The sequence below is a fragment of the Strigops habroptila genome, unplaced genomic scaffold (assembly GCF_004027225.2).
Source record: "Strigops habroptila isolate Jane unplaced genomic scaffold, bStrHab1.2.pri NW_022045636.1_ctg1, whole genome shotgun sequence".
NCBI classification, from domain to species: Eukaryota; Metazoa; Chordata; class Aves; order Psittaciformes; family Psittacidae; genus Strigops; species Strigops habroptila.
Window position 1 is genome coordinate 178,739 of NW_022651112.1, and position 14,131 is coordinate 192,869.

The following is a 14,131-nucleotide window of genomic DNA, read 5'->3' on the forward strand; positions in this document are numbered from 1 at the left end:
GAGCGTTGATCTCAGGGATGATCCTATTTGGAGTAACCAATGGGCACCCCCAGAGTAACCTCAGAGTACCCCCCCTCCCGCAGGACAGTGGGCGGAGCCTCTTCTGGGATGCCCCGCCCCTTCGAGCCCAGTGGGAGGGGCTAGGGGCTTGGCATGGCTTCCTATTGGTCAATGCGGATGGCGATGGGGGGGCTGACGTCATTCCAGTCCCCTCCCCATTGGACCACGAGCAGGGTGGGCGTGTCCCCAAGCCCCACCTCCCTCCACTCCTCGCCCCGCCCCTGCGTCCTGACGTCACCCGGCCCCTCCCCTCCTTCCGCCATCTTGCGCCGCCGCCGCTTCCCGCCGCCTCCCGCCGCCGCCCGCCCGCCCGGCCCGGCCCGGCCCGGCCCCCCCCGGAGCCGCCCGCGGGGTCGGGCCCGGCCCCGCCATGGCCGAGGACTTCTGGGAGGCCCCGCGCCGCTGAGCCGGTAACGGGAGAACCGAGGCACCCCCCCTCGCGATCCCTCCCCCCCCATCCCCGCACAGTGGTAGCGTCCTGATGGGGGGGGAGGCTGAGGAGGCCACGCCCCTTTTGGCCTCGCCCACTATCGCCGGAGAGGGGATGGGGGGGGTGTCAGGCGTTTAGGGAGGACCCATGTGCTTGGGGGTGGGGGGGAGCAGGAGTTTGGGGTCCCCATGTGTGTGCGTCCCGTCCCCGCAGGGCTCCGCCATGGACCGGATGAAGAAGATCAAGCGGCAGCTGTCGATGACGCTGCGGGGGGGGCGCGCCCCCGAGAAGAGCCTCGGGGAGCCCCGCGATAGCCACGGCAGCGACAGTGGTGAGCGCTGGCCCTTTAAGGGAGGCCACGCCTCCTTCCCGCGAGGCCACGCCCCTTTACACTGAGACCCCGCCCACTTTGGCGGAAACCCCGCCCCTCTGAGAGGTGTGCCTGTCGCTTTAAGAGAGCTGGGACGGGGGCTTGCGGGGGTGCCTGGCCCTTTAAGAGCTTGCATTGAGAGTGCCTGGCCCTTTAAGAAGTTTGAGTTGTGCCTGGCCGTTTAAGAAGCTGGGAGTGGAGATTGGGAGGTGCCTGCCCTTTTAAGAGACCTTGCTGAGTGGTTCTTGTCCCTTTAAGAGAGCTAGGATGGGGGTTTGGGAGGTGCCTGGCCCTTTAAGAGACCTGGGTGAGTGGAGGTTCCTGTCCCTTTAAAACGAAGACTGTCTCTTTAAGGCACCTGGAGCTGCTGGTTGAGAGGAGGGTGTGCCTGGCCCTTTAAGAGCCTGGGGAGGTGCCTGGCTCTTTAAGACAGCAGAGGGGTGGGGCTTGAGAGGGTGCCTGTCCCTTTAAGAATCCCCTGTGTCCCCCCCCCACCATGTCCCCATCTGTCCCCATGACCGCCCCCCCAGTGTCCCTCCATCTGTCCCTGGATCCGGTCCCCGTGTCCCCTCCTGTGTCACCATCTGTCCCTGTGTCACCCCCCAACCCCCCTGTGTCCCCCCATCTGTCCCTGTGTCACTCCATGTCCCCCCCATGTGCCCCCTGTGTCACCCCATGTCCCCCCCATCTGTGCCTGTGTCACCCCCCGACCCCCCTGTGTCCCCCCCATCTGTCCCTGTGTCACCCCCTGACCCCCCCGTGTCCCCTGCATCAGTCCCTGTGTCACCCCATGTCCCCCCCATGTGCCCCCTGTGTCACCCCATGTCCCCCCCATCTGGCCCTGTGTCACCCCATGTCTCCCCATCTGGCCCTGTGTCACCCCCCGACCCCCCCATGTCCCCCCATCTGTCCCTGTGTCACCCCATGTCCCACCATGTCCCACCCATATGTCTCTGTGTCACCCCATGTCCCCCCCATCTGTCTCCATGTCCCCCCCGTCCCCCCATCTGTCCCTGTTTCACCCCCCTTGTGTTCCTTGCCTCTCTAAGCCCCATGTCCCCTCTTTGTCCTCAAGTTCCCTGTGTCCCCGCACATCCCAATACCCCCCTGTGACCCCTCCATCATATCCCCACGTGCCCCCCCCCAGTGCCCCCCATCTGTCCCCACGTCCCTGGTTGGGGAGTCACTGAGGATATAAGGGATTCCTTGGGGGAGGTTTGGGGTCCTGGGGGGTGTTTGGGGTGCCCTGACCCCCCTTTATCCCTTCCCCCCCCCCCCAGAGACAGGGGTGGATGAGGGGCGGATGGGCTCGGATGGGGAGAGTGACCCCCCCTCGGGGACGTCCTCGGAGGAGGTGGCGTCCCCTGTGCGCCTGCGCCTGCGCCAGCACCCGGCCCGGCCCGGCTCCTCCGAGGTGGGCTTGGGGGGGTCCTGAGGGCTATTTAGGGGTTCTGGGGGGGTCCTGGAGGGGTCTTGGGGGTGATTGAGGGGTCCTGGAGGGATCTTGGGGGGCAATTGTGGGGTCTCGGGGGGTCCTGGGGAGGTCTTGAGGGCAATTGAGGGGTCCTGGGGGTATCTTGGAGAGGTCTTGGGGGGCATATGGGGGTTCTGGAGGGGTCTTGGGGGGTTCTGGAGAGTGTTGGGGGGCGGCTTAGGGGCAATTGGGGTGATCCGGGGGGGGCTTTGTGAGGTGTGGGGTGATTCTGGGGGGATCTTGGGGGGCTTTAATGGGGTCTGCAGTTGTTTTTGGGGGGGTCCTGGTGGTCTTTGGGAGGGTCCGGGGGGGGCGGTCATTGGGGCGGTGTTTGGGGTCCCTGATGTCACCCCCTGTCCCCCCCCCCCGTTGTCCCCCCCAGGACATCAACAAGCGCCTGTCGCTGCCGGCTGACACCCGCCTGCCCGAGGGGGGCCTGGACCGGCTGGGGCTGCCCGGGCCCCTGAGCCGCCGCCTGCGCCGCGTCTCCCTGGTGCGTCCCAGTACGGACCAGTACGAACCAGTGTGGGGCAGGAGGGGCTGGTGCCACCCCCTCCAGCGGCTCCCAGTTCTCCCAGTAACCGTGTGCTTCCTCCCCCCAGTCGGAGATTGGCTTCGGGAAGCTGGAGACCTACGTTAAACTGGACAAACTGGGAGAGGTGAGGGGCAGGGGCTCCTGCTGTGTGCCCCCCATTGCCCATGGTGTCACCCCCCCATATCTCTCTATGTGCCCCCAATGTCCCTGATATCCCTGTGTCCCCCCCAAATCCCCAACATCCCTGATGTCTTCATGCCCTCCTTGTCTTCAGTGTCCCTGGTGTCACCACGTCCCCCTTGTCCCCCCAACATCCCCAATGCCCCCGATGACCCCGTGTCCCCCCCTTGTCCCCGTGCCCCCAGGGCACCTACGCCACGGTGTACAAGGGCCGCAGCAAACTGACCGAGAACCTGGTGGCCCTGAAGGAGATCCGCCTGGAGCACGAGGAGGGGGCCCCTTGCACGGCCATTCGCGAGGGTGAGCCTTGCACGAGGCCTTGCACGAGGGGCTTGTGCGGGCAGGGGACGAGGCCACTGTCCCCATGTCACCGTGCTCTGTGTGTGTGTGTGTGTGTGTGTGTGTCCCTCGTCGTTGCAGTGTCCCTCCTGCGGGACCTGAAACACGCCAACGTGGTGACGCTGCACGACATCGTCCACACGCCCCAGTGCCTCACCCTTGTCTTTGAGTACCTGGTGAGCACCCCAAAACCCCCTTCCTGCACCCCAAAACACCTCCTGGCACCGCGAAACACCCCCCTTGGACCCCAAACCCCCCTCCTGCATCCCAAAACACCTCTTGGGACCCCAAAACCCCTCTTCTGCACCCCAAAACACTTCCTGGCACCTGAAAACACTCCCCTTGGACCCCAAACCCCCCTCCTGCACCCCAAAACACCTCCTGGGACCCCAAAACACTTCATGGGACCCCAAATCCCCCTCCTGCACCCCAAAACACCTGGCACCCCAAAACACTTCATGGGACCCCAAACCCCCCTCCTGCACCCCAAAACACCTCCTGGCACCCCAAAACACCCCCCTTGGACCCCAAACCCCCCTCCTGCAGCCCAAAACACCCCCTTTGGACCCTAAACCTCCCTCCTGCACCCCAAAACTCTTCCTGGCACCCCAAAACCCACCTCCTGGGACCCCATAACACTTCATGGGACCCCAAAACCCCCCTCCTGCACCCCAAAACACCTCCTGGCACCCCAAAGTCTCCCCAGATGCCTCCCAGACACCTCCAAATCCTTACAGGCTACCCAAATTTCTCTCCCTTCCCCACACCCCCCCAAAATCTCCCCCAGGTCCCTCCAGGCCCATCCCAATTGACCCTGTGACCTCCCAAGTCCCCTCATAACCCTCTCAAATCCTCCATGGACCCCCCCCCAAAATGCCTTTAGGAGTTCCCATGGCTCCAGGTCTCCCCCCACCCCAAAGCATTGCCTTTTTGGGGGGTTCCCCCCCCCAATCCTGTCCCCCCCGCCCTGTTTCAGGACCGGGACCTCAAGCAGTACCTGGATGACTGCGGCAGCGTCATCAGCATGCACAACGTCAAGGTGCGTGTAAGAAGCACGTAAGAGATGTGGGGGGGGGTCTGGGGGGTGCAAAGGGGTGCAATGGGGTGTGCAATGAGTGTGCAATGAGTGTGCAAGGGGCCGTTTTGGGGGTGGGGGGGGGGCAGCTCTTCCTCTTCCAGCTCCTGCGGGGTTTGGCCTTTTGCCACCGGCACAAGGTGCTGCACCGCGACCTCAAGCCCCAGAACCTCCTGCTCAGCCGACGGGGGGACCTCAAACTCGCCGACTTCGGTCAGAGGGACCCCAAAACCCCCCCCCGGGACCCCCAAATGTCCCCCCAACCTCTACAAAACCCCAGGACCCCCTTCGGGAATGCCCGTTCCCTTCCCCTTTTCCCCCCAGCACCCCCTTGGGTACCCCAATTACTCCCCAGGACCCCATTTGCCACCCCCAGGGATCTCAATTACCCCCCCCCACGTATCACCCTTTCTCCCCAGGGACCCCTGTTGCCCCCCAGGGCCCCAGTTTCCCCTTCCAGGGGTGCCCATTACCCCCCCAATGGACCCCCCTTTCCTATCAGGACCCCCTTGGGGACCCCAATTGCCCCACTGAACCCCATTTACCACCCCCAGGGATCCCAATTACCCTCCCAGGACCCCCTTGGGGACCCCAATTACCCCACTGGACCCCATTTACCACCCCCAGGGATCCCAATTACCCTCCCAGGACCTCCTTGGGGACCCCAATTGCCCCACTGGACCCCATTTACCACCCCCAGGGATCCCAATTACCCTCCAGGACCCCCTTGGGGACCCCAATTTCCCCCCCAGACCCCATTTTCCCCCCTAGGGACCTCCCCAAATCCCTTTTCCACTTCCTTAGGCTTGGCTCGGGCTAAATCCATCCCAACCAAGACCTATTCCAACGAGGTGGTGACACTCTGGTACCGGCCTCCCGACATCCTCCTGGGTTCCACTGAGTATTCCACCCAGATCGACATGTGGTGAGTGCACGAGGGCCTTGCACGAGGGCCAGGGGCTTTGCACAGGGGCTGGGGGGGGCCTCGTGTGCAGGTTTAGAGCGGTTTTGCAGGGGTTTTCTTGCACAAGGGTCTTGCACGAGGGTTGGGATGGGGTCCAGGGGTCTTGCATTGGAGGCTGGGATGGGGGCTAGAGGGTCTTGCACAGGTTTAGAGGGGGTTTGTGGGGGTCTCTTGCACGAGGGTCTTGCACAAGGAGCGGGTGCCTTGCACGAGGTGCTGAGCCAGTGTAGGGGGGAGACTTGGGGGCTCTTGGACATGTTTCAGAGGGGATTCTCTTGCACAAGGGTCTCTGATGAGCACCAGGAGCCTTGTATGAGGGTGCCAATAGGGATCTGTGCCTTGCACAAGGACCGGGACCAATTGCTTGTCCACAGAGGGGGGGTTCCCGGGGTGGGGATGGGGGTGTCTTGGGCCTTGCACGAGGATCTGGAGCCTTGCACGAGGATCTGGAGCCTTGCACGAGGGCCTTGCACGGGCATTGCAGGGGTGTGGGCTGCATCTTCTCGGAGATGGTGACGGGGCGGCCGCTGTTCCCCGGCTCCACCGTGGAGGAGCAGCTTCACTTCATCTTCCGCCTGCTCGGTATGGGGGGGCCCGAGCAAAGTGGGGGGGAATAGATGGGTTTTGGGGTGAATAAAGGGGTTTAGGGTAAAAAAAGGAGCTTGGAGGGGGGAAATAAATGGGGGGTTTTGTAAATGAAGGGATTTGGGGCAAGTCTGGGGGCAATTTGAAGAGGTTTTGGAGGGAAATTTGGGGGGTTAGGGGAAATTTTGGGCAAATTCGTGGGGTTTTGGGGGAAATTTGGGGGTTAGGGGCAGTTTGGGGGATTTTGGGCAAATATGAGGGAAATTGAGGGGTTTTGGGGGGAAATGTGGGGAATTTGGGGAAAAATTGGAAGCTTTTGGGAAACTTCCAGGGGATTTTTGGAAGGTAAAGGGGATTTTGGGGTGAATAATGGGGATTTGAGGCATATAAAGGGAATTTGGGGTGTCCCTAGGATTGGGGCATCAGTGGCAGTTTGGTGGGGGTCCAAGATTTGGGGGCATCGGGGGGGGGTTTGGGGAGGAGAGTCCTCTGGGATTGGGGGGGTTGAGATACTTGGGGGGCTGCAGTGGGACATGGGGTCTCAGAGGGGTTTTGGCATCCTCCCCCTTACCCCCCCCCCATTCCCCACAGGGACCCCAACGGAGGAGACATGGCCAGGCATCGGGGCCAACGCCGAGTTCCGGGCCCACAAGTACCCCCCGTACCCCCCTGAGGGGCTGCTGCACCACGCCCCACGGTCTGCCCCATGGATGGGTTGCTGCTGCTCCATAGCAGGGGGAAGGTGGTCCATAGTGGGGAGGGTTTGCCCCGTAGGGGGTGGTAGTTGCCCCATAGGGGGGTGTCTGTCCCATAGGGGGTGGCTGTGCCCCATAGCAGGGTTGGGGTGGGGGTATCTGCCCCACGGGGGGTGTCTGTGCCCCATAGTGGGGGTTGGGGTGTGGGTATCTGCCCCACGGGGGGTGTCTCTGCCCCATAGTGGGGGTTGGGGTGTGGGTATCTGCCCCACAGGGGGTGTCTCTGCCCCATAGTGGGGGTTGGGGTGTGGGTATCTGCCCCACAGGGGGTGCGTCTGCCCCACAGGGGGTGCGTCTGCCCCATACTAGTGGCTGGGGGATACCTGACTTCCCCTTTCCCCCCCCAGGCTGGACGAGGATGGTGCTGACCTGCTGGGGCAGCTGCTGCAGGTGAGGGGGGGGGGCGTGGCCAACAATAGCCCCGCCCCTTCCCCATAAACCCCTCCTCCCTCGCACAAGCTCCGCCCATCTGTGACCACGCCTCCTTTCCCAAGCCCCTCCCACATAGGGCGGAGCTTCCCCCCCTTCCCCTGCATGGAACCACCCATTGCATGCTCAGGGCGGGGGGGGGGAGCGGACGACTACATTGGTGGGGCCACGCCCACAAGAGGGCGTGTCCCCCCGCGGTGGGCGTGTCCTGACGGGGTGGGCGGGGCAGTTCGAGGGGCGGCGGCGGGTGCCGGCGGCAGAGGCCATGGTGCATCCCTTCTTCGCCTGCCTGGGGCCCCGCGTCACCACCCTGCCCGACAGTGAGTGGTTGGGTCCGGGGGGGCGGGGGCGGGGCCTAGAGGGGGCGTGGTTTTACTTGGGCTTAAAGTGGGCGGGGCTTAAAGTGGGAGAGGGTTAAGGGGGAGATTGCTGGTGGGCTGTGGGCGGAGCTTGGGGCGGGGCTTAATTGGGGCGTGGTTTAAGGGTGGGGCTTGGGGCGTGGCCTGGGGGTGGGTGGGCGGGGCTTGGTGGGGCGGGGTCTTTATGGGTGGAGCCTTGGAGCGGGGGAAGGATCCCATTGGTGGGGCTGGGGAGCAGTGGGAGGAGCCCTAGGGGCGGGGCTTACGTGCGGGTGGGAGGGGCCTGGGAGGGGCAGAGCTTTGTGGGGGCTTCAGATACATTGGGCATGGGAGGAGCTATGGGGGGGCGTGGCTTGTGTGTGGCCACGCCCCTTATGCAAAGCTACGGGGGGGCCCCCCCCCAATGCAGCCACCTCCATCTTCGCGCTGAAAGAGATCCAGCTGCAGAAGGAGCCAGGGCTGCGCTCGGCCACGCTGCCCCCCCCAGGTCAGCATTCCCAAACTGGGGATCCCCCCAAACCTAGACCCCCCCCCCTCCCTGAAACGCAGGGACCCACCCCCTAGAAACCAGGATCCATCCAAAACTGGGCCCCCCTCACCTCCAAACATTGAGGACCCCCCCAAAATCTGGGGATACCCCTTTAAAGCTGAAGTACCCCTGAATTTGGAGGACCCCCCCCACCAAAATATGGGAACCCTTTAAAAGTAGGGACTGCTCCCAGCTTTTGGGGATCCCTTGGGATCCTCCCTACTTTGGGGATTTCCCCTGAGCCCCCCCTTTTTCCTCCACAGGTTCCTCTGCCTTTCGGGTGCTCGACACTGAATTCTGACACTGAGCAGGTAGGAGACCCCTAAAATCGGGATGACCCCCCTGCATGGGGCCCCCCAGTAGATCTCCATCAAAACTGGGGAGCAACCCCCACAAAAAGGAAGAATATTCCCCAAAAGATGGGGAAGAGCCACAAAAATGAGCCACCCCCCCAAATGGGGGACCCTCAGAATGGACGAGCCCTAAAAAAGGGGAGAATTCTCCAAGGGGGGTGGAATTTGGGGGGGAGATCATAGATTTTAGGAGGCCCCCCCTTAACCCTTTCCTCTCCCCACAGCCCGTGGATCGCTGCTGCAACACCCTGGGACCTCCCCAAAACTTGGGGGGTGTTGCCCCCAAAGCTTGGGGAGACTGCTCTAAACTGGGGGGGCTACCCCCCAAAATGGAGGGGGGGCACCTTAAAACTAAGGGGGATCACCCTGAACTGTCACTATGCCCTCTTCCCTCCCCAAAGAGCTGCTGCTGGGTTTGGGGGGGGATCACGTGGGACACCTCATTGTGGGGAGGTTCCCCCCTATTTTTTGGGGGGATCCCTCGATTTTGGGGTCCCCCCCACCCCCATTTACGTCGAGTTTTATTTTTTCAAGGCAATATTATAAATAAGAGTCTATATTGGGTGCTCCCCCCGCAGGGGTGGGGCTTAGTGGGGGGAGGGGCTACCCTGGGGGCAGTTTGTGGGGGTGGGGAGGGTGGTGGTCCCCTTCTGAGCTTACTCTGAGGTTATTCACACTTTACTCCAGGGTTACTCCGGGGTTACTTGGGCCTTACTTGGGGTTTCTTCACCTCCTGGGGGAGGTCCCCGGGGTTGTGGGGGGCCCCGGTGTGGGGGGAAACTTGGTCCGAGGTTACTCCCATTTTACTACAGGGTTACTCAGGCCCAACTCCCACTTTACACTAAGGCAGCTCAGGCCCAGCTCTGTGGCTGTTCCTGCCCTACTCCAGCCTTACTTCATGGCTACTCAGCCCCTATTCCCTTACTATGAGCTTCTACTCCTTGGTTACTCAGACACTACTCAGCTGGGGGCTGCACTTTTCCCCCTAATGCTCAGTTTATCCTGGAGGGTCTTACTCGGAGCTTACTTAGCCCTTACATTATAGTTATGCAGTACTTTACTGCTTTCCAGAACTTAGTCTGGGGTTACCCATGGGGGGGGTCCTTGTTCTGAGTTTACTCAGCCCTTACGTTGAGCTTATTTGGTACTTTGCTCCTAGTCAGAACTTGCTCCAGGGTTACCCATAGGGGTCCTTGCTCTGGGCGTACTCAGCTCTGCCTTTGGGGTTATTTGGTGCTTTATTGTTACCCCTTTCTCCAGGGTTAGTCCATGTGGATCCTTTACCCCTTTCCTTTACCTTTACTCTGCTTTTTATGGCGGCACTACTCAGCCTTTCCTCAGAAGTTGTGTGCTTGCTTCTCCATCGCTGTCCAGCTCCTTGGCACAGCTACTCGGCCTTTGCTCAGAGGTTTCTCAGCCCTTACTGCCTTCTGCCACTCAGTTCTCCCTACTTAGCGCTTTAATCCCAGGTTGTATCTTCCTCAAAGCCCTGCTCCAGCATTACACAAATGTAGGTCTGCCCCCATCTTACTCAGAGGTAACTCAGCGTTTTGAAGAGTTACTCTCAACACTAACGTGCTCCGTAGTTGTAGCTGGGCTTGTGTGGTGGGTCCTCAGTGGGGACTCAGGAGGGTCTTAGGCCTTATTCAGCACTTACTCAGAGGTTACTAAGGCCTTAGTGGGCCAGCCCTGGGGGCTTTTGGGGTTACACAGTGGCACCTTCTTTGCTACTCAGCCTTTACACAGATGATACACAGTCCCTCTCCTGCTTACTCAGACCCTCCTCAGCCTGTTTCTCTGATTGCTCCTTCGGCCCCCCTTGCACTACTTACTCAGAAGTTATGCAGCTGACTTGTGCCGTGTCTTTACCCAGAGGCTGCATTGCCTGAGCTCTGGTGTTTCCTGCTCTCCCTGCCTTCCAAGCCCTTTCTCCAAGGATACTCAATGGATACACCCACTTTGCTCGCTGTGCCATTACTCTTTGAGCAAATTACTCTACTTCCAGGGCGTGCTCAGCCCATCTTCTGGGGTTCACAGTTGTTACTCCAAGGCTTCTCAGCCCTTACTTTAGTCTGGTATCTTGAAATTACTCGAAGTTCATTATGTTGAAGTTACTCAGCCACTAGTACAGGTCACAACTTCCACTGAGGTTATCCAGTGCACTAGTGAGTGGAACACTCCTTACTCCCGGGTTACTACATACTCTGTGGCCACACAATCGTTACTTCAGGCTCAAGCCTTGCTTTGAAGTTACTCCTTACCGCAGGCCCACCCAGCCACCACTTCTTATTCTAGGATTACCCAGTCCTGCACCCAGGGCTACTCCAGGGTACCCACACTTTATGCCAAGGTGACACTTTACTCCAGGGTTACTGACGCTTCATCCTGAGGCTACACACTACGTTGGGGTTACAAGTACTTTACACTGAGTTCGTATTTTATTCTAGGGTTACTGTCACATTACTCCGGGGTTGCTCACACATCACCCTGACACAGGGGGCTACTCTGGGGTTACAGACAATTTATGCCAATGGCACACTTCAGGGTTACTCACAGGTTAGTCAAGGGTTGTTACTCCAGGGTTACTCACATTTCATGCAGGGGTGACACCCTTCTTTGGGCTTATAGACACACCAAGGCCATGCCCCATTCCGGGCTTACGCATGGGGTTACTCTGGGTTTACTCACACTTTACTCCGAGGTTGCTCACACCTCGCTCTGCCCTCCCACACCCTCCCGGCACATCCAGCATCGCTCAGGATTGCCCCTATTCCCCCCCCCCCCATCCCCGCGGGTCCTTATACGTACCGTGTGTGTAAATATGTACATAAGGGGGCGGGGTTTTTTACATGCAGCATGAGATGCTCGAGGGCTCAGCCCCACCCCCTGCGGTCCCTATAGCGCCCATGGGGGGGGCAGAGCCTCTATACTGCCCCGGGGGGGTGGGGGCTGAGCCGCGGTGCCCCCCGCCCCCAATATGGGGATATAGGGGCTGCGGGGGGGGAGGGGGCTATAGGTGCCGGGGGGAGGGAGGAGCAGTGACCCCGGGCCTGGGGAAGGGGAGGGGGGGGGAATGGGCTGGGATCGTATGGATCCTATAGGTTCCCCTCCTCCCCACCCCAGGAAAGTGACGTCACGCGGTGGGCGGGGTGACGTCACGCGGTGGGCGGGGCCTCGCGCCTCGGCTGTACGGTACCGACCATTAAAGCCTCCCTGGGACATGCCGTGACCCCTGTGTGACCCCGCGCCCGTCCGTCCCCCGTCGTGTCCTCCCCCCCACCCCCCCCAATGGTCTCACCCACGCGCGCAGGGGGCGGGTCCCGCCGGCTCGGCCAATGGCGTTGCGGGGCTGGGGTGACGCGGGCGGGAGGGCGGGGCCGGGCGCGGGCTCAGGCTTAGCCGTTGGCGCCGCGTGGATGAGTCGCTGTTGTGGCTTCCCCCCCCCCTTCCGCTCCCTGTCGCGACAGTGGCGGGCGCGCGAGGGGAGGGGGCGGTGCAAAGTGGTGTGGGGGGATGGGCACTTCCGGTAGGTGCATGTAGCCGGGGGGGGGGGGTGTGGGGGTGTGGTAACCCACGTGGGGCTATGGGGTGGGTGAGTGACGTTTAGTGACGTCACTGGGGGAAACCCCTCAGGCGGGTTTTGACGTCACAGGACACACAAACACGTTCGCACGGGGGAATCCCTGTAGTGATTGTGACGTCAGAGGGGGCCCACGTGGGGTGGGGTTCCCCCACCGAGGGCCCAGGGTGGGGGTTCCCACCGGCGTTATGACGTCACCGTGGGGTGGAGTCCCCACTGCCGCTGTGATGTCATGCGCCACCCACGCGGGGCAGTGACGTCATGGGTGAATTCTCCGGGGGGGGTGGTGGGGAGTGTTCCTTGTGGCGTTGTGACGTCACAACGGGGCCGGGAGGCACCCACTGCCACTGTGATGTCAGGGGTTCCCGCCGGAGTAGTGACGTCATAAAGAACCCTTTGGGGGGGGATTCCGACTGTGGAGTTGTGCCATCATAGAGGGCCCTTGGGGTTCCCCACCAGGGTTGTGATGTCATTTGGGACCCATGGGAGGTGGGGGTGAGGTTATGACATCACAGGGGACGTCCCCCACCCTATGGTGTCAAGGATCCCCCAAAGCCCCACTGACATCCTGAGCCCCCCAACTCCCCAGTAGGACCCCCAAAACCTCCTGAGACCCCCTCCAGGACCCCCAACCTTGCCCTGGTGACCCCCAAAACCCTCTTGAGATCCTCCAGCTCCCCCCCCAGGAGTCCCCAATCACCTCCTAAGATCTCCCAGGACCAACCCCAAACCCAACTGGGACCCCCTAAACCGCTGGGACCCCCAAGCCCCCCCCACCCCGGACCCGTCCTCATTCTGCCTCGTGGGGGTGGGGGCACCCATGGGTGAGCCTCTCCGTGCCCCATGGGATGGGTCTTAACCTATAGGATGAGCTCGTGGGGGGGTTCCTCTTCCTCAGGGAGCACATTTATGGGGCTGTCACCCCTGGGGTCAGTGCTTAGATCTGCTTCAGGTTCTCCTCCTGCTTCTTCTGGTTGTCCTTCGGTCTCCCTACCCAGTTCTGCATCTGCTGCTTTCTCTGCTGCTGCTTCTGCTCGGGGTCTGCTTCTGCCTCTTCTGAACCTTCTGCTTTCCTTACTCTCCCACCCAGTTCCCACCACCTTGCCCATATCCTGGTCTGCACTGACCTCTAGTGCCTGCTGCAAGGAGCTGAAGGTGGCCGGAGCTTGGGGAGCAAGTGTGAGCCGTGAGAGAAGGACAACCGGATTGTCACCCTCAGCGCAGTAAGTCTCAGCAAGAGCATGATCTGCTTCTGCTCTGACCAGGCGACGGCAGAAGGAGCTGATCACGTATATCTGTGCATCATCAAGGCAGGAAGCGGCTCCCGAAGTGCAAACGTCGAAGAAGAAGGAGAATTGGTAGGAACAGAAGGCACAGGAGAAGAAGCAGAAGCAGAGGAAGACAGAGAATCAGAGACAGAAGATGCAGGGCAGACCAACAGGGAGGATGCTCCCCTTTCCTCATGGAGCAGCCGCCCCTCATGGAATCACAGCATCACGGGCTGGTTTGGGTTGGTAGGGACCTTAAAGCTCATCCAGCTCCAACCCCCTGCCATGGGCAGGGACACCTTCCACTAGAGCAGGTTGCTCCAAGCCCCTTTGTCCAACCTGGCCTTGAACACTGCCAGGGATGGGGCAGCCACAGCTTCTCCATTCAACCCATTCCAGTGTCCCACCACCCTCAGGGAAGAACTTCCTTCTAAGATCTCATCTCAGTCACCCCTCTGTCCGTTTAAAGCTACTCCGCTTTGTCCTATCACTACATATGCTTGTAAAAAGTCCGTCTCCAGCTTCGTTGGAGGCATCCCTTTAGGTACCGGAATGCAAACTCAGTGTCTAAATCATCATCTAAATCATCTTCAAGTCATTGCGAAATCACACTTGAAATAAAATTCGATTATTGCTTAATCCCCATTGGATTCGCATTGGATTTTAATTCAGGCATTGATTAATTACCATTGGTCATCGATAAAGCCCTTTCAGTTAACCCCACCAGGATGACTTCTCTGAACCCTTCCCCTGTGAAGCACGACGAGTCACAGCTCCAAGTCCATTTCCCTTCAGACATGCATAGGAGATAGAGCAAGTGCCCCCGTTGCCCACTGAGGGCCATGG

At 60.8% G+C, this 14,131-nt stretch overlaps 1 protein-coding gene across 2 annotated transcripts; it reads left to right on the forward strand.

Annotated features, from left to right (window-relative positions):
- The first annotated feature begins 327 nt into the window (after positions 1 to 327).
- On the forward strand, positions 328 to 13,930 carry CDK16 (cyclin dependent kinase 16). Of its 2 annotated transcripts, XR_003989879.1 has the most exons (18): positions 328 to 470; positions 704 to 821; positions 2,141 to 2,274; positions 2,717 to 2,827; positions 2,937 to 2,993; positions 3,235 to 3,349; positions 3,470 to 3,564; positions 4,365 to 4,427; positions 4,553 to 4,676; positions 5,268 to 5,388; positions 5,912 to 6,009; positions 6,604 to 6,709; positions 7,115 to 7,157; positions 7,426 to 7,516; positions 7,965 to 8,042; positions 8,348 to 8,395; positions 13,108 to 13,240; positions 13,328 to 13,930. XR_003989879.1 is itself a non-coding variant. In XM_030475405.1 (17 exons), exons 2-16 carry the CDS (start codon positions 713 to 715, stop codon positions 8,383 to 8,385), a joined length of 1,383 nt encoding a protein of 460 aa, XP_030331265.1. In that variant the 5' UTR covers positions 328 to 470; positions 704 to 712; the 3' UTR covers positions 8,386 to 8,395; positions 8,662 to 11,666. The 2 variants fall into 2 exon arrangements, 1 of the variants encoding a protein (XP_030331265.1); XM_030475405.1 differs by lacking the exons at positions 13,108 to 13,240; positions 13,328 to 13,930 and adding an exon at positions 8,662 to 11,666.
- Positions 13,931 to 14,131: the final 201 nt, after the last annotated feature.